The sequence below is a fragment of the Odontesthes bonariensis genome, chromosome 7, assembly GCF_027942865.1.
Source record: "Odontesthes bonariensis isolate fOdoBon6 chromosome 7, fOdoBon6.hap1, whole genome shotgun sequence".
Taxonomy (NCBI): domain Eukaryota; kingdom Metazoa; phylum Chordata; class Actinopteri; order Atheriniformes; family Atherinopsidae; genus Odontesthes; species Odontesthes bonariensis.
This window is the reverse complement of record NC_134512.1, coordinates 27,923,358-27,945,518: the sequence shown is the minus strand read 5'-3', so window position 1 is coordinate 27,945,518 and position 22,161 is coordinate 27,923,358. Positions and strand designations below refer to the sequence as shown.

General features: G+C 42.6%; 1 protein-coding gene across 8 annotated transcripts in view; it reads right to left on the bottom strand.

Annotated features, from left to right (window-relative positions):
• Nucleotides 1-22,161, bottom strand: part of LOC142384281 (unconventional myosin-IXAa-like) — a 128,075-nt gene that overhangs the window by 90,283 nt on the left and 15,631 nt on the right. For all 8 annotated transcript variants that reach the window (XM_075470401.1, XM_075470404.1, XM_075470403.1 and 5 more), the window contains exon 2: nt 4,303-5,272. In XM_075470401.1, coding sequence (XP_075326516.1) covers nt 4,303-5,205 — 903 coding nt within the window. In that variant the 5' untranslated portion in view covers nt 5,206-5,272. The remainder of the gene's footprint in view (nt 1-4,302; nt 5,273-22,161) is intronic.

Genomic DNA, 22,161 nt, shown 5'->3' with positions numbered 1-22,161 from the left:
ATCAGCCTGCCAGCTGTCTTCCCAGCAGCTCTATCTCTGTGGCCTGACTCTGAACGCAGCTCAAATGACACCCGACTGCAGCCACGAGCCATCTGCGATGCACTGTTAAAGGCTTTTATATGACAAGAAATGATTACAGTGGTTGATCAGGGCATATCAACAACTGTTAGACGATACCATTGCCGTGATGTAATGGTGATGGTTTGCCAAGTAGCCGCACTGCTGCATTTCTGAGATGTGTCACTATGCAACTAAAAAGGTCACCACGCTGAACCTCGGGGGTCGTTTAGCATGATGATAGAGCTCTGCGAGCCCAACCGCACCGAGTCAGATGGACTGAAAAGGAGACAATGAACTTACATCCATGGACATTTATACACACACACACACACACACACACCTGTGTGTCCTTGAAAGAAGAGCAGTGAGCTGTGCCTTCAGCACAAGATGGAAAGCTGTGTGCATGATTATGTGGCAAAGCAGGCCTGACATTAGTTTTCTAGTACAAAATGTAAGTGCAAAATTCCCAAGACGTAAAACAAAAAACCAACATATCACCTCATTAACTTGGTTCTCGACAGCATTGACAAAAGTTGTTCATGTAACAAGAAATAAAGTGCTCATGCAGCCGGGAGCAGTGAAGCATACAATTCTGTGCAGTAAGCTGTCTGACAAACAGTTTGGGAAACCAGGGAGCCAGAAGCCATTGCAAAAAGGTTTTTTGGACACAAAAAGTGTAATCGAGAGTGGATATAAACTTCACAGTTTACTTGCCAATATGGATAGCAAATGTCCTATTTTATTGTTTTACGTGATTTAAAAAAAAAAAAAGAAAGAATCTCCAAAAGTCAGGCCAACGGTAGGATCATGAGAAGATGAAGATGAAAAGCTACCACAGCGTGCATCTGTAAGCATTTATGTCAGTTACATTTTCTTCTAGAGCACTTTGTGCGTGCGAGAAACAAAAAAAAAAAAAAAACAACACAGGTCAGTACAGTTGCCACACAGGTGCAAGTCCTCTGTTAATGTTAAGACGATGTGGAGCAGTGGGCTGATGGGCGCGCTGGATCCAACACGCAGGAGGACGGGATATTCAAAGGGGAAGAAGTTGAAGGGTTATGCGTCACGTTTTAGCCTCCCTTTTTATTTCCCTTTTTTTTCCTGCACATTCACAAACATCTTATTGTCTTTCATTTCCCCCTGAGCAGAAAGAAGTTTTCACCGTTGAGACATAAGACGGAAAAAAAAGTAATCCCAGCTTGATGCCTCGCAGCACACCGTGAGATGCCACATAATTCACATTTCAATTTTGACAGTCCAATGCAAAAAGGCGCAGGAGATTTACAATCACTGATTTAAAGTATTCATAAAGAACAAGGTTTAGAAAATAATATTTCACTCATCTGCAGGTTCTCCTCCCATCCTCCGTTCATCCAGCTGGCAGTAAGCTTCTTTAGTGAATCCAAAAAGAATGACTTATCTGCGTCTACAGGCTCTCATACAAATGTTCTCAAATCGGGGCCCAACCACAGCATCTCCTGCCAGTGAGACATAATTCCTCCTGAAAAATACTTTTCGTTTCTTATCCCAGGCCCGTCTTGTGACGCTGGAGCAATCTTGACAAATAGTAAAAGAAAAAAAAGATGCCCGTCTCATTTTTCAAATCAAATGGGACGTTTCATATGGTTTATTTCGCCTGGTTTGTTGTAAGTGCAATTAAACCAGAAGGGGTAGAACACGAATATGGATTGTTATGATGATATGAATTGTTGCTGTAAGAAAACTGAAGGAGCGACGGAGCCATTAACAGAGAAGTGATTATCTGTGAATGACTAAATGCCATTAGACAGATAAATAAGGCCATCTATGTTACATGTGTGTGTAAAGGGACTTTTTTTTTTTTTTTTGCATTTGTTAATGCAACTACTACGGTCACTGTGTCTTTCGCAGTGATGTTAGAGCGGATTAATAAAAAAGATTGAGAGGCTTTGTCAAGATTTACCGGCTCATGTCTGTTACAGATGAATGCTTTTGAGGCTAGCTGGCAAAATCCAGTTACCAGTGTCTCTAAAGCTCACTCACTGATCATCATCATCATCATGTTTGTTTAATCTGATTTTTTTTTTTTTTTTTAAGCAGTTTACAGGGCTTGTAGCTCTACCGGAACAGGAAGATGGATTTTGTCATTTTCATACTAATCTAAACAGCCCATAAGGGACCTCGTGTTCAGCGGCAGGGGGGGGTGGGGGAATCAATCTTCCCATGTATCTCTCTATCAGAAAGTGAATATGTACGTTTGTCAAAATGTCACACGATTCCTTTAAGACTTGAGAAACTCCAGGCAGAGCGACTTAAAAGCAGAAACGAAGTGTCTCACCACCTTCGCCTTTCCTCGCATGTAACATGCACACACCCTGCTTCTGACACTTTGGCCAGACAGGTGAATAATGGGGAAGTGATTATATGGAACATAGTCATGCTTCCACACACAGCACACAAGCCACTAAAGGGTGCATAGTTCCCCAGAGAGTACAGTAATGTTCCTCTATCAGTACTATCATCAAAACAAGCCTTTCAGTCTGTTGCCTCTGGCATTTGTGTGCAGGTATTCGGTCGACCTGCAGAGAAGTGCAACTGTTCCTCCCCCGATGGTCCACAGCCAACACGATTAAAATGTCTGTCATTTTACACACACACACACACACACACACACACACACACACACACACGTTTTACACCTCCCGTACTGTTGCTGTGCAAGAGGTTCTTAGAGGTGCATCACAAAAGCTAAACTTTAGCTGAATGATAATTCTCAAATGGCAAACAATGCATCCAGCTAAGAGCCCCAGCTGCCGCCACATGGGACGCACATGGTGTCAACACGCACAGCTGCATGTTGACATGACATCCCTGTGCATCCTGACAGGAAGCTGTGAGCTGCAGAACAAAACGGTTGAAGGAAAAAACAAAACTGTTGGGAGACCCGGAGCCCACAACGAGTCCCATACAGCGGGCCACAGAGAACATGTTGCCCTTCAACAGACCTTGCCTAAACACAGGATTCCCAATGAAATTCCATAATCCATAATCCTTTACTGATTTATAATCCAAAGGGGATTAGGCAGCATTCCGGGTTTTTTTTCTATCAATGCGGAAAAAAAAAGAAAAAAAAAAAAAAAAAAAAAAATGGACACTGTGGAAAATCCCATTTCTGGGTCACGTAATATATACAAATATATGTATATAAAGTCATATGCGCTAAAGCTGGTGCTAAATATAGGTTTCTCTCTGTTAAAGCATTCCAGTTTCAGAGACATTTCTATATAATCCATTTCAGGCCTAATATCACAAGCTGGGGGGAAAAAAAAAAAAAAAAAAGAACTGCTGACTTCTCTGCAGATTTCTTCACGCTTGTGTCACTTCCTTTCCACAATCTGTGGATAATTCACAACATATGCCTTTGCATTCATCTTGAACTCGCAGTGACAGTTCATGCAGCGATAAGATTTAATAGGCTTTACATTCGAATAATGAGTCCCACACAGGATGTCCAATGGAGCCTCGTTGGTGCGAGTTATGATCATACGCTCTGAAGGCCCCTTCACAGTGCAGGGATTGTCAGCAGTAAAAAAAAAAAAAAAAAAAACTAAAAAAGCAACAACACAGGGTGTAATGTAAAACGCAATTACTAATCACTTGATTTAAATAACATTCACTATACTGCCCTGATGTGATTTGCCAAGAACGTGTCTAAAGGTGCTTTTGAACATCACCAAATATTTGCGTTGGATACAATTTGCATTTTGTTTTGGTTTCTTTCCCGCCAAAATGATACAAAAACTAAATAAAGAAGACTAGAAATCAAGCTGAGGGGCTTAAAAGTTCTGCTTTCATGTTACTGCTTGCATTCGTTGAACTACCGGGTCCAACTGCAAAGACCTTAAAGTCATACCAGACAAATGGGTAGAGAATTCAGGAAGGCTGTCCCGTTTTCTGAGAAGTTTGAACATCACTTTGAACACGGTGAAACTTCGAACATCCGTAACCTGTTTAAATTCAAACATTAAGATCTGGAAGTGCTTCCAATCTTGGGCTGTATTGATAGATGCATCAGTTCATCACGAGTAGTTTGCCTTTTGAAGACACTCTAGTTTCACTTGCCCCAATGTAAGACAGTAAGAAAAGCACCTCATGTTTGCTATGTTGCTATGAAAATGGAAGAAACCAAGCAGCAAAGCCGTCCTAAAAGAGTTATCAAGACACAAATAGTGTACATTTGAAGAATCGTTTGAAGAATCTTACCTCCAGCACAGGTCCCGCTCCTAGGATGATCTGCTCCACCCCACTGGCGAAGCCCTTTTGGCTGAGAGCCGTCAGGTGATGAATGAGGAAATTGGTGCTCTGCGTCTTTCCAGATCCACTCTCACCAGAAATGACTATGCACTGGTTTTTTCGTCGCTGCAACATGGCATGGTACGCCACATCCGCCACAGCGTAAATGTGAGGCTCCAGCTTTCCCAGTGTGTGGTTGTCATAGAGTTTGACATATTTAGGATTGTAGATTGGCAAGAATTGGAAGGGGTTGATCACAATAAGAATGCTCCCAATGTAAGTGTAGATCTTCTCCTGTCGGAAGCGTGCGCGGAGGCTTTCCAAAAGGCCGCGCTCTGTCAACTCCGGAAGAGCGCACAGATCAGACGGAGGGTCGCTCCCTGCTGGCTGAGGAAGGAAACCCCTTTCCACCATCCGTTGACGTTCCTCAGTCACCCGCAGCCACATCTGCAGACTGCCGCCATAATGAATAGATCCATCTAGATTCTTCTCCCGCAGCAGGAAGCGATAGTCTTCGCCGCTGCCCAGGCCGCTGCGGTTCTCCAGGGCGCTTCTTGGCCACAGCATCATGCGCTGAACAGGACAGTCGCATGGATTTAGGATCCATTCTTCCCCTCCGAACTCTTTCACCTCTGCCAACACATAGCATTTGGTACGATCCAGATGCAACCGTTCAATGAGGCACTCGATGGCTTCAGCAGCAGTGGTGTTTTTGCGGGCGATGACGGGGCAGTAGATTGTACCCTCAGCCAGGGAGCCTGGATAGACACGCAGGCTGAACTCCTGGTCCTCCAGGCGCCGCCGCATGCTGCCAGTAATGGTGGCCAAATTGGCGCTGCTGGCGTAGCTGCAGCCGCCATCTTGTAAGCTCATGGCGGCGCAGCAGGTCCCATCAGCAAACTGCTCTCTGGGACCGTAGGACTGACTCAGGACATCCCAACTGCAGGAAGACAGAGATGGAGAGAAAGAAGGAGAGAGAGTGGGAGAAAAAGATACACTAGGTTAAAAATGGCGGAAACACAACGGACAAAGATAGCGGCACGAGATGTCACTTCATACCCTCACAGCTTCAGGCAATTCCACTACTTTGAGTGACAAAAGGATGAGTAAAGTCATGGCGATTTCATCCTGTCCCATGACAGCGTGGGCTGACTCAATGGCCTTTCTGTTCTGGGTCATAACGTGAACAACCATCACAAACGCTACACAACAGGAGCATGGGACAGAGTCAAAGAGAGAAAAAGGAGCTGATAGCTATTCAAAACAATGAGGAACAGTAGCTGCTTCATAAATTACTACTGGCATAGCTTATCAGAGATACATACCCTCTGTTAGAGTGTGTGCATGTGTGTGTGTACTCGTGATAATCCAGGGGCTGTAGACGTGTGCCAAGATTAACAGCTGTCACCTTCCACACAAGAGTGGCTGTAATCAGAGCACAATGGTATAATTCACCACTTCCCTGTTGATAGTGGACACGGCACTTCATTCTCCCACTCTCTCGCCTGAACGCACAGCGAGTGCACACACACAAACAAACACACACACACACACACACACACACACACACACACATCTAGCTTCACTGACTGAGCTGCTCCAAATGTCACACTGGAAAAAAATAAAGGGGTCAACTGAGGGCAAGTGTAATTCATTGTGCCATAGAGTGTGGGAGAGAAACCAAACAACTGTTGGATTGAGTATTTCTTTGCAAAATTAATTCATTTGTGGAAAAAAATATATATATTACTAGGAACTACATCAAATATAATAATCACTTATTTTTCCACTGATCTTTTTTCCTATCTGACTTCATGTCTCTCAGACTGCATTCTGGGTCTTCACAGTAAAACAAACAAGTCTCAAAATCTCCTGATTCCTCTCAGATCATCTCTTACTTTAAACTCTGTTACAGCACAACAGCTTACTAGAGCAGTTCTCTGAGCTATGTGGAAAGTACTAAGACACGTTTACATTAACAGAGAAGGAAAGAAAGAAATGGAAGGAAAAGAGCGGATGAGCCAGCCGTTTGAGTGTTCCAGACAGCAGGCCCTCCTGCTGCCTGGAGTAATCCTGACCACCTACAGCAGTCTGCAGCGGCCCACCAGCCCCAGACAGGAACAGAGTGAGGAAACAGACAGCTGAGTGTCTGGGAAACAAAGAGGTGGACTGTGGGGGATGAAAGCCGGAGCAGCAGCGGAAGATACAGTGGAGAGAAAAACAGACAGATGTGGGAGAAAGAAGAACTCAAAATAACTGATAAAAATCACTCTTTGGGGGAAAATGACCCTTTAAAATAGATAGGAGGTCAAAGTTTCAGCATTAATGGTCTATTGGAGCTGTGCGGAGCTCTGTTTGTAGTGTTTGTAAAATTTTAAAAATGTATTGCAGTATCGTGACTACAACTCTTAGTACATCAGCTCATGGCACCAGCTGCTGGGCATGTAAAATCAGGTCAAAATTAACAGCTCCAAGAAAATGAGAAGATTAGACTGTTATTACTGAAATTGTATTTTATTTTGTTGCATCTCTCAGAATGTGTTTGTAGCCATTCGGCTGGAAGCTAGTTCAGCATTATAGTCACAGATGCTGTCAGAATCAGACATCAGGCCAGTATGACTTTTTCTTCCAATATGACTGCATTAAAAATCTAAACAATTCAACATCAGTATGGTATTACCACTTAATTAGCCTACACCTGTCAGATGTGATACAAAGTGATGAGTCAGAAATCTCAGTTTACTGAATTCTATGGAATAAGCTCATGAGTGCAGATTTGTTTGACTGTTTATTACTGTTGTTCTCATACTTTCCTGTCACTAGCTGCTAAGAGCCAATAGCGTGCAGCTTTCACAGGGAGAATATATGACAGGTAGATAAAGCAGCCTGGGAGAGTCTGTGGGTGGCAGTGAAGTACTACCAACATAACGTTATGGTTATGGTTTTTGTATCTAATTTGAATTCTGTGCTTGTTTCTAAAGTACCACATTAAGGCATAAATGCCTGTTTTGCTAACTAAATTAACTAAAGAGAACTACTTAGACTACTACTATTGACTACTTAGACTAAACATATTTTATCCAAAGAAAAAGAAAAAGATTCCTAATGCAGGACCCTATGATACACAAGTGAAACACACACACAGACACACTGATGTAGCCTAAATGAAAGGATATGTGAATTACCAGTTTGAAAAACACAACGGTAATCCAAATCCCTAATTCGTATAATGACGTATTTTCTTCTTCTGATGCCTCAAAAGCTAAGTGCCGAACTATTTCAAAGGACAACTCAAGTCACGAGAAAACTGTTAGAAAGAAAATCTCTGATGTTTAGATCAAATCAACCCTTTTTGCCTGTTTTTCTGAGTCGGCCTGCAAAGATTTTACAAGCTGGGAGGCTGTGATGAATCCTCCTGATGATCAGTCCTGGAAACCAATGCATGATTGCAAATTACACACGATGGAGTCGTTATGGTCCCGGTCCCCCCCCCCCATATTGATTAGTTAGTCGATAATACCTTTATGGCATTTCCTTGAAGAGTTGCATGCAGTGATGCCATTTAGGCAGAAACTGATTGGCTGTTAAACACAAAGTCTGCAATGCAAAGAATGGACATGACTTAAATACTCTATGTCCATGACTTATTGCAAAAACTCATGCTGACAGAGTTTTGACAGTGATGAATGTAGCTGGGAAGTGATGTAAGCCAAGTATGGAAGAGAAGGGAGGAGGCGGGACGAAGGGATGAAAGTTGTGGAGAGAGAGGGAGAAAAGTCGCAGGAAGCTAAATGTCTGTTATGTCTTGTTTTGACAGTCAAATTTAAAGTGCTGACAGTGTGTTAAGATAAGGCAGTAAGTTGATGTGGTGGAGCAATAAGCTTGTGCTTTAAAGTGAAGAGAGAATGAAAGAGTAGAGGACATCTTGATGAGGGCGTGCCAGTCGGCTGACTGGTGGGCAGGTTCAGCTCCGGGTCACGGATATGCACATCTGTCACTCAGGTGGTGGAAAACTGCAGATGTTAGAAAACAGGGGCCCTTCTAAACCCAAAAGAAATGTGACTGTTAAATAAAAGGAAAAAGGTTTGGAGTTCAAGTTTGACGAGGACAAATCCACCTGTGACAAACTGAACTGAACCAGAGCTTTTAATTCTGTTTATAAATGGCAGAAACCAATAACCGGAGATCATAGATGCAGCCTTTAAATGTAATTTGATGTCCAACCACCAGTCTAGAGCTTTAAATGAGGTTAGTGGACTATTACCTGACAAAGATCTGCACCTGGAGCCAGCTAATGTTGTGCAGCTGTGCATGACTGGACTGTCAAAATAACTCCGTGTTAAATACGAACTGTTCTGATGAACAGAAACTGACCATAGAGACCGTTCAGACAGTAGAGCACATGGAAGGAAAGAAAAAAGACTTGACTGTACACACTCAGAATTGTAAGGACCTTTTTTTGTTTTTAACTGCACACATTTATAGAAATGCAGTTGTTAAAACTGTCAAGGCCAATGTGTTATTTCATAGTTGTAAAGACTGATCCTGAGCCACAACATTTCATCTTTCTTTGCACATGTTCCAGCTTTTCACATGGTGTACAGGGTACAATTTCAGCTTGGTCATTTTTGAATAATCTTCCTAAAAAATAAATAAATAAAATAAAAAAAACAGTCAAACAAACCTCCTTTCAGCTCTTGCTTGGCAGAGAAATAAAGACTTGACCCGATGAGCCAGAAGAATACACCAGCCCAATTCAAACTTTCCTTTAAAAATGGTTCTGTTAAAAGAGAGAACTAGAAAGACATCTCCTCCATCATGGGACACGGCCAACTTAAGCTATCCTCTTAACATCAGGCATCAGAGTAGAACCATTATTAAAAGGATCCTTTTTTTCTGAAGTAAAGTTATGTGAGGTAGGTCTGACGTATCCCTTCAGTGGTATACGTTGAGCAGCCATCTTATGGCTGCAGCATGTTATGACACGGAAATAATAACAAAGTAAATAACTGTCTGACACAAGAGTGACGTAATGTATAACTCACAAAATACAGTTTTCATTTGAACCATCTCTCAGATTTCTAAGGTTTTGAGTTGGTTGAGATGCAGAAAATTGGCCCTTCTGTGACACCTGCTGCATAGCGCCGAGCGAATGTCACAATTCCTCCTTCTTCTCCCAACTGAGAACGCTCTGACCACTGTGTGTTGCACATAAGACTGACAGTGACTACTCACATGAACCTCACACAACCCCACTTAGGTCTGGGCGATATCAACCACAAATCTCATCATATCAAAGCTCAATATTTTTTTTTAGCTAAATGGCGATGCATACATATCTCTAAAAAAAATGTTCCAGTGAAAGAAAAACAACTAGAGAGTTCTAAGTCAAAGCCACATGTGCTAATCGTCACACAGGTCACGCACTTTTATTTACTGTGCGCCATATAAGGAGGTAAATACAGAGAAGTTTATGAAGAAAAAAAAAAGAATTATGTGAACTTGTTCAATATGGGACTTAAATAAAGTTCTCAAAAGGTGAACTGTATACATGAACGTTTTCCGTTTTAATCCATCTGAACCCGTCCAACACTGCTGACAGCCTACAAACGCGACACCCTGAACCACCCTAATCTTCAAATGCAATGCATAAGCAAGCTCAATTCTGGTGCTGGTCGAAAATTTAAAAAAAAAAGAAAAAAAGAAAAAAAAAACTGCACTTTTACATTGTGTGACTCATTAACAATGCTAATATATTGTATGCGACATATAATTCTCCTCTTTCAAGCAACTAAATCCCCAGATGCTTCCCTGGCAAAGAAAACATAAGAAACAGGAATTTCACAGCAGCACTACAGCATAACACTGGGTTTCTTATGAAACAAATGCAGAACAGCAGTTGGCTCATTTTTAAGGTGGCATAAAAAGCCAGCAACTCTGCCAGGAATAGCTGGCAGACAATCAAGATATTAAACGCAAATGAGAAGCTCAACTCGTCCTGCGGGTCTTCAGTCCGACTGGTAAACAGAGACACCCCCTCGTCTCTCACAGCCGGTTCTCACCAATACACCAGCAATAAACACCAAACCTCAGCATTCCTCAACACTGCTCACATGCACATAAACATACACACGCCCGCACTCCAACAAAGGAGATACGTTTTCATCCCGTAACCGAGAGTCGTGACGCAGCTATTAAAATGAGGCAGAATAAGAGCTCCATGGTGAAATTGCACTCAACTGCAGATTCACATATAAAGATTATTCTGCATGCACACAAGCGCACGAATCATTAAAGTCTATTGATCTATTGCAGCAATGAGAGAGAGAGAAAAAAAAAAAAGTTTGCCCCGTTTCAATTCTGAGGTTTTATGTATCGAGACATAAAGGAATAAAAAAATAAAAAACAAGTAACCCATTTAGTGCCCGGTCTTAAAATGACATACATTAAACCTCAGATTGACATATTACACAGAGTTAATATCTATTTAACAAACACCAAGCCTAAACACTGATGCTTTGTGTGAAAAACTCAAATCAAGCACACCCCATAATTTAACAGTTTGTAGAGTCACCTTTAGAGGCAACAGCTTGAATGAAATGTTTTCTTTAGGAGGTTATCAGTCTCTCACATTGTTGGGAAATAATTTTTGCCCCATTTTCCTTTTAAAAAAAAAAAAAAAATTTGTGTCAGTTCGATGAGCTTCGTGGACTCACTCGTGCACAGCTCTCTGAAGGTCCTGCCACAGTATTTCCACCAGTTTCACCTCTGGACATTGACTGGACCCTTGCAACACCTTTATTATTATTATTATTATTATAATATTTTCTCTTTTAAGCCATTCTGCTGTAGAGTTCTGCAGTGGTTGGGTTGTGTTTGCAAAACCAGCCCAAATCATCAGCCTTGCACCACCGTGCTTCACAGTTGGTATGAGGCGTTTGTGCTGACAATGCAGTGTTCGACTTTCACCAAACGTGGTGCTGTGCATTACAGTCAAACATCTCTGCTTTGGTCTCATCTGTCCAAAGGACATCGTTTCCAGAAGTCGTGCAGTTAAGAGAGCAGAGGCTTGGTCTTCTACAACCTTTCCAATGAAGTCTTTTTCAAATTGTACTGACATGAACTTTAACATTTAACATGCCAACTGAGGCCTGTAGAGTTTGAGATGCAACTCTTGGAGTTTTTTCTCCCAGTTTCTCTGACCTTGGGGTGAACTGGCTGGAACGTCCACTCCTGGGGAGATTAGCAAGTGTCTTGGATGTTTTCCACTTGCGAATATAAAGAAGCAATTGTTGCAGCCCAAGATCATTGCTGACGTCTTCCCTTCCATTTCCCGTCTCACACTTGCTGATGGTCAGTTAATCAGATCAGCAGCACTTTGCTCATATTTACCCTCTTAATTCTTATAAAAGCAGAGAGGGTGGACTTAGTTTTTCTGCATTGGGGCGTAAGTGCGTAAAATGTCACAAGCAGTTTTTAAGAAGTTGTATTTATCTATTTACCTAAGACTTAAGCCCCTAAAGACACAGATCACAGATTAATACCACTTGTGATCACCATCTCAACATTGTTTTCATAATCTGTAAACAGACTGCATCAAAGATTTTGATCTAATACAGTGAAAATGTAACATTTGACAAATTTGTGACAGATTTTGAAAATATAAACAGAGTTAAAGTGCAATTATCTAAAAAAATGACTGGCCAAAAGAAACCTCTTCGAATCTGCGGCATATTGCGAAAGATTCATTGTTGATTCCTGTCCCGCTACAAACAGTTCTTGTTCTCAGTTCCTGAAAGGCTGACATTTTGAAGGTCAGGAATTTGTATCTGTGACCACAAAGTTGCCATTTGAAATCCCCACACAGTCTGAGGGGAACGTGGGCGGAGGAAACAAATCTGTAACATTTTTTCTCTCTTTCAGCATCCACAGCTGATGTGCCCCTCAGTGTGAAACCCAAACCCTCAGAACTGCCCTGCTGGAGCTGCCAAAAAGATCAGGCTGTGCTGGGCAGAAGAATTTACTCACAAAAACACCAAATACTCATCTGTGTGGGGCAACAAATCGCAAAATTAACATAACTGGGACAAAAATGGCAGGATCCACTTTGGCCTTCGTGAACACATGAGAGTTCTTCTTGAACCAAGTATTGATTCTCACTCTCACATAAAGACTCCCATCAGTCGTCAGTATGCTTAAAATATTCATGCTAGACCATAAAACTGCATCTCAGCTAAAGTCGCCTTCCTTCGCTTTGCCAGTTCCAACCATTTGTTACTTTCCACAGCAGATAAAGCCACATTTGTGCCAACTTTGCATGTGTAAGCTAAGCTGAGACAGTCCACAGGAGTTGCACTTTGCTCATATGGTCCTAATTCTTCCCCCACAACTCATTTCTACGACTTTTCAAGAAAACAGCTGAGGGTATCGCCATGAATACCTTCAACTGTCGGGGGGGGGAGTGTTCGCAGTAACCCCCGTTTATGGGATTCATTGCATCTCGGGTCCTCAGAAGAATGTCATGTTTGTCGCCCAAACTCAAAGTGAGGCCAGTAGCTAAAAAAAAAAAAAAACATAATTTGACTTTCAGACACGGCTGAATAAACTAGTTTGTTTAAGGCCAAAGAGCCATTAAGAGGTGTGCTGCTGCATTTAATGTGTTGTGGTGGAAAACCGGGCAAGTTTCTGCAAAAGTTAAAATAAAAGAAAAACACTGAATAATAAACGCTTTGTGTGTGTGTGTGTGTGTGTGTGTGTGCAAGCGCATGTGTGCACATTCCTCAATTCCAGCGGGCCACCACAGCTCACGGGAACAGAGCCCACACAGACACAAGCTTCTGCCAGAAACCAGCACGCAGAGTGACGAATCACACAGCACAGCACTCTGAGGTGTGTGAGCTGCAATCGTTTGTTAGGGTGGGAAAAAGTGGGCGAGATGCAACTTCTGCACCCAAAAAGATGCTAATATATATATATATATATATATATATATATATATATATATATATATATCTTTGAGCTCAGTCAAGCTACAGCAGCAACACTGTCTTGAAGTAGACAAAAAAACAAAAAAATGTTGAACCAGAAAATATAGTTTGTTATCATGAAAAGAATAACTAAAAACCTGTGTTGCGTCGCTCCTTCACAGGAAACCGTGTCTACCCCCCTTATTTTTGTTATGCACACTGTTGTTTGACCTGCTTTGTGGAAAAGGAAATGAGTAGAAGAGGAGAGAAAAGCCGACAAGAGGAGAGGAAACAAAGAAAAGAGAAAATAAGGATAAAAAAGGGAAAACTGGGACAGGAAACAAGCGGAGACAAGTTTTAAAATGCTAATTGTTTGCACGATATAAAAGTAAAAAGGCCATCCAGCTTCACCTGGACCTGTGTGAGCAACTACTCGCTCTCTGGGTTACCGAACCCCAAAATATCAGCCCTATCTTACTCGATAGACAAACACTTCCGTCACACCAAAAGTTGCATGTGCAGATTTCCTAAATGGCCTTTCGAACCACTAAATTAAGGACTTTAGCTCCATTTCAGTCGCCAAAATATTGTGTTTACAGTCAGTGGTCTGGCACATAGATATATAGGACAGATAGTACACACACAGCTAATTGTTGCTCACAGCGCCAACTGCAACAGGAAAAGAGCCAACAAGCTGTTGTGGACCACCGTTTCTGATAAGCAGGTCCTCCTGAGAATAAGAGTTTACTCTCGACTGGGCCGCAGGAGTCAGTCCAACGCAGAACTGAGCGTGGGCCTGCAGCTGCTGTGCGGACCAATAAAGGTGGTTCCGTCATATCTTTAGCCTTAGGTTGGCTAATTTGGTTCATTTGGAGCCGTTGCTTGCATCACCGCAGATCCAACAAAGCTGGAGCTGATAAATGCATGCGACTGAGGCAGAGTCCCTTCCCCTGTAACTGAATACTGAATACTGAATGCACCGCTTCCCATCGAAGGGCAAATGTCAGTGGGTTTTTGTTCAATGGAAAAGGCAGTTTAAAGAGACCATTTTCCAGAAGAATGTGGTTACCTGGAAGTTCTCACCGGCACCACATGCCAAAATCAAAAGCCATTGCAGGAGAAATGAGGAAGACAGTAATTGAAATACATCATTTTTGAAAAGGATATTAAAAGGTGGATCTGTGAAGGCCATTATCTACGAACAAAGAATTCCAACAAAATTCCTTCAAAAATTCCTCCAACAGCGCGCCAAGAGCTCATCCAGGAAGTCAGAAAAGATCCAAGGAATTCATCCGAGCATCTATAGGCCTCTCTTTCCTCTCTTTCCAGTACGGTCATTTTTTACGGTCATTGACGGTGAATTTGCGACAACACATTTTGATGACCCTCAAACATGTTGGAAAAACCGGCTGCACACTGATAAATGGAACTGCACGGTTTAAAAGACCAGCGTCCCATTACATCCGGGATGGGTTTGCTAACCAAACAGAACCTTCAGCCTACAGTCAGGCATGGAGGTGGAAGTGTCATGTTGTGGGGATGCTCGGCTGTTTCATTTACCATGTGACATAAAATCCCAAGGGAGAACAGCATGAAATGAAACTTGTACTTTGTATTTTGTTCTTTCGAGTGAGACGTCATTCATTTAGAGTGAAATGTAAAAGTGTATGATATGTCGAACAGATCGAATGCTTTTTCAAACCAAGATGTGTGGGCGCATGCAACGCCGAGTCCTTCGAGAAGCTCAATGCTGCATGTGCGAGTGTGCTGCACAGCTTCTTGTAAAGCTTCTGCACTGACGTCATCACTACCTCCCCAGTGGCGTGACCTCACCCCAATCCACTCCTCCTGCCACCACACACACACACACACACACACACACACACACACACAAATTACTGGAGCATCAGAAAAAGCCACCGCAGGTATTGATTGGGGAGCCCCTCCTCACAACAGCATGAAAACAACTGAGCATCTCTGTTGCCGTGGTTACAAGCTGAATGAAATCCATTAGTATTTTTCCAGATTGTGTGTGTGTGTGTGTGTGTATGATAGGTCTTCAATCAAATCTACACTGGATTTTATCATTGTGTCTTTCTGTTACCTCCATCCATTTTCCCCCCTCTTTACTTTCCCTTTAAATCTTTTCAATCTACATTAGCAGCTGCACATCCAGGAGCAGTGAGAGCGGCATTAATAATGTTGCATACTTGGAAAAGAGAGCATTTAATCACAGGCTCAGGGCTCATCTCTCAGTATGCAGCTAACCAAGCAGCTAACCAAGCACCCAAGAGACACAGATGACTCCTCAAGCGGTGAGCTGTTATCGATCTGAACCAGCGAGTGGAGAGAAGTCGACCTCTGCAGCACGGTGGGGTGTGTCCTGCTCACTTCTTGCCTCAGATTTGGCCTAAACGACGACCAACAACAACAACAACAACAAAAAGAAAAGAGAGTTGATGCATTCCTGTCAGGGGGACTTGATCCCGTGTGTTATGTTGCATATTAAATATCCACTCGAACGGCACTTTAAACGGCAGAAACGGTGCATCCAGAGTTCAAGTGTTGAAAAGTTATTTTTAAGTGCATCGTGGAAAAAACTGTCAAAACAAAACTGCACTGTCAGACCCTGTCAATGCTTTTTTTTTTTTCTTTTTCTTTTTCCTCCCCTTTCTTGGAGCCGATTCAGCAGGTTGAATCAGGATCAGGCCTGTCAGAGAGAAAAATAATCCTGAGTGGCTGGCCAGCATAGATGGGGAATCCACTTAGTGTGGTTTCTCCTTAGCAGGAGGGCCTTTTGTCCCTGCTGGTTCTTAACGTTGGTATGGAGTTCAAAAGCCTTTAGACACAATATTTCTTGTTTTCCGTCTTTAATTTCTTTCTTCTGTAGTTCAGAGTCAGTTATTCAAACTTTGTCTGTCCTTTGTCTGTGAACCACTGAGGCCATAAAACTAGGTTTAATTTGTGGAGAGACAATGAATTGTTCATCTTGATATAAGAAAATTAAACTAGCGTTAACTTGCGTTAAAGCAGCTTTGCCCTGGACTTTAGCACCAGAGCAAGAACTGATCTCCCCCACAGTTTTGCCCCTGAAAACCATCCAGAGGAAGCTATTACAGATCAACTACTGGACATCGCAGATCTGTGGAAAATGAAAGTAGAATTCAATAAGGCAGATGGGAGGCACAAGCTCCTTTCAATGTAGCAGGAAACCTTCATCGTACGTGTCAACAGACCGACCGCAGACCTGTCATCAGCTGTGCCTGAATGGAAAGTCCCACTTTCCAAACAATGCTACAAAAACCAAGTGAACCTTATCAGGTCATGCCGTCACTAATGGCTCCATCATCCACATTGATCCTCAAGTTTCCACCTCCGCTTCCCATTGGCCTCGTAACTCTGTGCAGGGATTTGTGTTCGCTGCGCGGCGATCAATAGCAGCCAGTCCGTTTTGTGCATTAGATGTGCACTTTTTCAAATAAATCAATGCTCAGATGAATGCTCCGATTGCTAATTCCACTGCACTGCTCCAACTGTCACAAGTTAGGGTAAACACCCTGACATCCTTTAAAAGAGTGCAGGGATACAGAGTTATTTCAGAATTTAGAGTACAAAAGGCATATTTCATACTTCACGACTCACTCAAGATGCATCTCCAGAAAAGGCTGTGGATGTAAACCGTCAGGATCAATTAAACAAAGGATGCCATCCTTCTTTTTTCCTTTGGTACTTTCCAGTCATTCCAAAAGGAGATCCGTCTCGGTAATGCTTGTGCCGGTGAGTTTGCTGTATTTTGGGGAAGATCGACGCTTAGCAAGTCTGTCCCTCATAATGGATCTCACAGCTTTTGACCAGGAACAACTGAACACGTCACTTTCACAGAGAGGCGTGTGTTTGTTTGTAAGTAGAACAGCTTTTGGGTATAGACTCAAAAAACCGCCCCCGTCACAGTCCGGCCTCTTTGTGATGTCTGCTGAACAGATTCTGTGAAATCAGAGCATGTCAGACACAGCACGGCACAGCACAGCACGGCACGTAAAGGTGACTTGAGTCGGAACACGTTTCCCATTTTCTCCCTGCAGGCCTGTTACCTTGGCTTCAGGTCAACAGCCTGCCACGCCTCGCATGCGGACAAAAACAGGTCAGCGGCTAATGCGCGTGTGCGTTGCATGCAGGTGCGTGCGCGTGTGCGTGGGAGCGTGTAAAAATACATGAAAGCAGCTGCAGTCGGCAGCAAGCGGAGCGAAACGGCTTTGAGATATTTCAGCACTTCAAAAAAAAAAAAGTCATCTGAAACACGACACTGGTCGCCACACAGCCTGAAAAGGGCAAAGAGGAGCAAAACAAGAGTGCCACGAGAATTACTAGTGGCATGCCTTTTAAACAAGGGATAGCATTAGACAGTTGCACTGCATTTGACGACGTCCCTTTAACTTCTGCATGAGTACTGAAATGACATCGCTTTGATCATTTCTTAACCTTTTAAGGATGAGACTCTTTGGAACATCAAGAACGGTTCCACAGGAAGGTTCTAACCCAGGGCCAAATTTGTCTCTCCAACAAAGATGGCATCAAACTAGAATGAAACTCTGAGTCAGAGCCCAACTACCACTTTGTTTTAGTGGCCGTCTCCAGCACTGAACCCAAACAAACCCCTGCAGCCACAAAGCAGATCCTGCACTGGTTGCCATTACATAGGAGACGTCTATAAAACTTACGTGATTTTCTTGAAAATGGTGATTATCATTCTAATATCGCTTACATATCATGACAGGCTAGTGGAGGCCCAGGAGAAACAGGTGCTCTTTTGTCAGTGACAAGATGAGGGCATTTAAATTTAAAGGGCGTAAACGTCATCATTAAGCTTCTTTTTTTTTTTTTTGGCCCATTGCATTACCCTAAAAATGGGAGTTAAGGAACTTGAAAAGGCAATCTTCATTCGAACATGCTTGATTTTAAATCAGCGGTGAACCAATATTGAGATTATTATGTGTGTATTATCAACACGATGTCAATATTGATTGATTTGAATATCACAAAAAGCATAAAAATTTTTTTTTAAAAACGGTGCATTGTGACATCTCCACACCCGACCAAAGTCCGTGCGTCTTAAGTGTGGTTTAAATTAGCCACTGGATAACAATCCCACTATGTGCAGCTGAATAAGACACACCAGTGTAATGGTTATGAGTGAATTTTTTGAGTGCCCCAATTATGTGCTGCGCATGTCACCACATTCTGCATTTAAACACCTGAATATGCAGCATATTTCAACAGTCAGCACTTGTAAAGATCCGTTTGACAAAGCTGCTGACACATCTTCAGAAACCTGAAATGAGCATGAGTAAAGGGGTATGAACCCGGTTCCTAATAGTCCATGTCGATGACGCCGTGAGCCCGCAGTTGGCTGGCGGGAATGTCGGTGCACGTCTTACACCTTTGTTTTCAAAACTGCGGTTTTGGGTTTGTTGGTAAAAGAAATCACTCAGATTAGCTCCCGCTACGTAGTGACGCATGAAGATGGACCGCTTGATAAAAGAATGAACGTACAAAAGAATAACCGTGACGTGTTGTTTTAAACGATGCAACGTTTTTTTTTGGTAGTTTCAACATTTCAAAACATGCCTCGTGAGACAGAAAAACTGGACAAATAAAACTGGTTTTATGCAGTCGTTGTTTCCCTCGGCTTAATCTACGTGGTCCACATTCTGCGCTGGAGAGTTAAGTCCTCTTGTGCAGGCAGACCCACAGCTGGGGACCCTTTTTTGTTTCTGCTGGTTCAAAACGTCAGCTTGAAATGTAAGGGCCTCACAACACACATATATATATATATATATACATATATATATATATATATACACATATACACATATATATATATATATATATATATACATATACACATATATATATATACATATATATATATATATATACATATATATATACATACATATATATATATGTATATATATATACATATATATATACATACATATATATATATATATATATATATACACATACATATATATATATATATATAAATTGTTCAAATCTCTGTTGGTGGCTAAAGCAAGAAAAAGACAGAAAAGGGAAGAAATGTAAACACAAAGCAGGAGGGAGAAATGCAGACAAACAGTCATAGAAGCCTTGATGGGAAACAACAGATTAAAAGAAGAGACCCCAGGACTGATTCCTGTCAAAGTGAGTCACGACACCAACCGTTGCAACATTGGTGTTGAGAAGAGGCATCACTCATCCGATGGGAAGAGGAACCTTCACGTTCTCAACTGTCAGCGAAGACGGATGGAGGCTGACCCACTCAACAAACCAGTTAAAAAAAAAAAAAAGAAAACAGGAATATGTAAAGACCATTCTTTAAAGCCAGTTAAATACAGGCTGTCCTACAAAACGGAATGACACCGTGTAATACATGCTTGGTGGAAACGTCATGTCCAATGCATTCACTGAGAGACTGGAGGAATTTCTAAGCCCCATGTTTAGTATTATTGTTGTCTGGGCCTTAATCCAACCTGAGGCCGAGTTCATGTTTGTAAAAGGGAGGAAGGGGGTGGGGGTCTTCCAGAAATCTGACAACACCGGACCAAAAAAAAAGGAGAAGAATGTGCCTCGACCAGATGCTTGAGCGTCGACAAACCCTGCCTATGAGCTTGTAAACACTGCACTCGAATGCTGAGGTGGAAATAATAATCTCAGCCTTGACCTCTGACGCTGAGCAGAAGCCGAAAGCGAGGCGACAACGTGTTCGACCGGGTCCGGCAGCCTCTTTTCAAGCACAATTGCAAGAGAATGAGGTGTTTCATTTGGGGAAATGGATCGGTGTACACGGTTAAGTGCTGCTACAGTTTCCGAGAACTGTCCTTTTGACGTTTTGATTTGTTTTCTCAGGAAAAGCCAGTATTGTTTTCCCCAGCCCCGCCTATTGTGTGTGCCAGACTCTGCATTTGAGTGAAATCAAACAGGCCCCGTCAAACCAGTGCAAAAGCTTTACTGCTCTACGTTCACGCGCAGGCACTTGCATCACCCACTGTTCCCTCTTTCGTTCTATGGTAGAGGTTTATCTCGGTTCCCACTCCATTCAGCCACATCGGTGCAGCTCCCCTTTCACCCTGAAACCCAAAAGGAAATGACTCTCCAATTAGAGGAAGCGGAAGATGATTTCAAGGTCCTCTTTTTACTCTGGTGAAACACGACACGATAAGAGGCAGGAGGATAAACATGGCAACGTGGTCACTTTCACTTCCATCTCAGGGTTTTCAGCCCGTTGCATTGCCTCTGCAACATGAATCATTTCCCTGCGGGGGTGAGTTTAAATATGCTGATCAGCAAAAGCACTCCGTCTTCTTCTGCGTCTCATCTACCTGAGCCCTGGATATTATATCCCTGGAAACCCGAGTGTCTGAACTGACAGGATGGCCAACATTACCCACAAGCCTCCTTGACAAGGTGCATTGTTTTCTATGACAGTGCAGCGCTCTGAGCAGGTCAGACAGACATGGGAGGGGACAAAAACAAGCAGTCAAAAGCAGATCTGACTGCTGAGCCATGGAGTTACAACACATAATAAGGGGGCATAATAAGGGGGCTCTGAGGGCTGCGTGGCTGGTTTAACCCTTCATTACAGCACAGGAGTCTTTTCCAAATGGGAGCACCTTCGGCAGGTTGACTCACGCTGCTCTGCTGAGGCGTCACAGGAAAAGGCCGGCGGAGGAGAACAATCCCATCACTGGAAAAACAATCGTCTCCGAAGCCCTAAAGTCCTGCAAAGCATTCCACATCCTTCACCAAATGCAAAATCCTTTGGAACCTTATGTATTTACACTATTGTTCAAAAGTGTTGATCCACACCCCTCATTTCTTAATGCTTTGCTTCCAATGAGCCAGACGCTCTTGCAATCTTATAAAGGGGTCTTGAGCAATAGTTCTACAGGCCTTTTGAAGGCATTTCAAAGCTCTCACTCATTTTCGGTCCAGTCCTTGTACCCAACCATTTACCGAAGAATGTGTTTTTGTTTGTTAGGCCACTCAACGCTGACCTATGATTCATTCAAGTATTAAAGAAATGCACCAAACTCAAGGGTTGAACCAGTGTTGTGTCTACACAGAACAGACCACTTACACAAACACATAATGTGCTCTCGTTGCATCGATGAAAAATGCCAAAGACAACACAGTTTGACATAAAAATACTATTTTTTGAACCCACAAACAGACTCCCAAACAACTGTTAACCAAAAAAACTTGGCATAACTCAGCATGGTGTGCAGAAACTGGAGGACAAAAAGAAAAATCCACAGTAGAGGAACAGTGTCTGAAGGTTTACCGTTTTACTTGCAATATATAAGGAAATATGGAGTGGCTCAACACTTTGGCACAGTAATGTGCATTTTTTCAGATCATAAAATACCATAAAAATGACAACCCAAACAACCCAAAGCATAAAGAAGAACAGAGTCCCACAACTACAGATGCACCGCCTGACGAGGAGCGCTCTTTTAGGCCACGACCAGCGTATGTCCGTCTCATTTACACACGTTAAACACAGAATGGTTTATGTCAAGGGCACAGCCTCACACAGCCGCCGACATGTAGCCTGAGTGAAATCTATTCACCATAAATTAAAGAGACACATTTTATCTGAAGCTTGTTAATTAGCAAAGGTCGTCGAAAGATACACGGATTCAAACTCGCTAGATCCATTAGAAAAAAAACTATCTCTTTATCAAACTGCGGTAAGGTTTTCAACGAGCTACAAGCAAATTCTCATTAAAACGAGCCGCCCTCTGTGCTGAAGGCCAGTTATTAGCCGCATTCGCACTGTTGGAACCTTTGGCAGTTC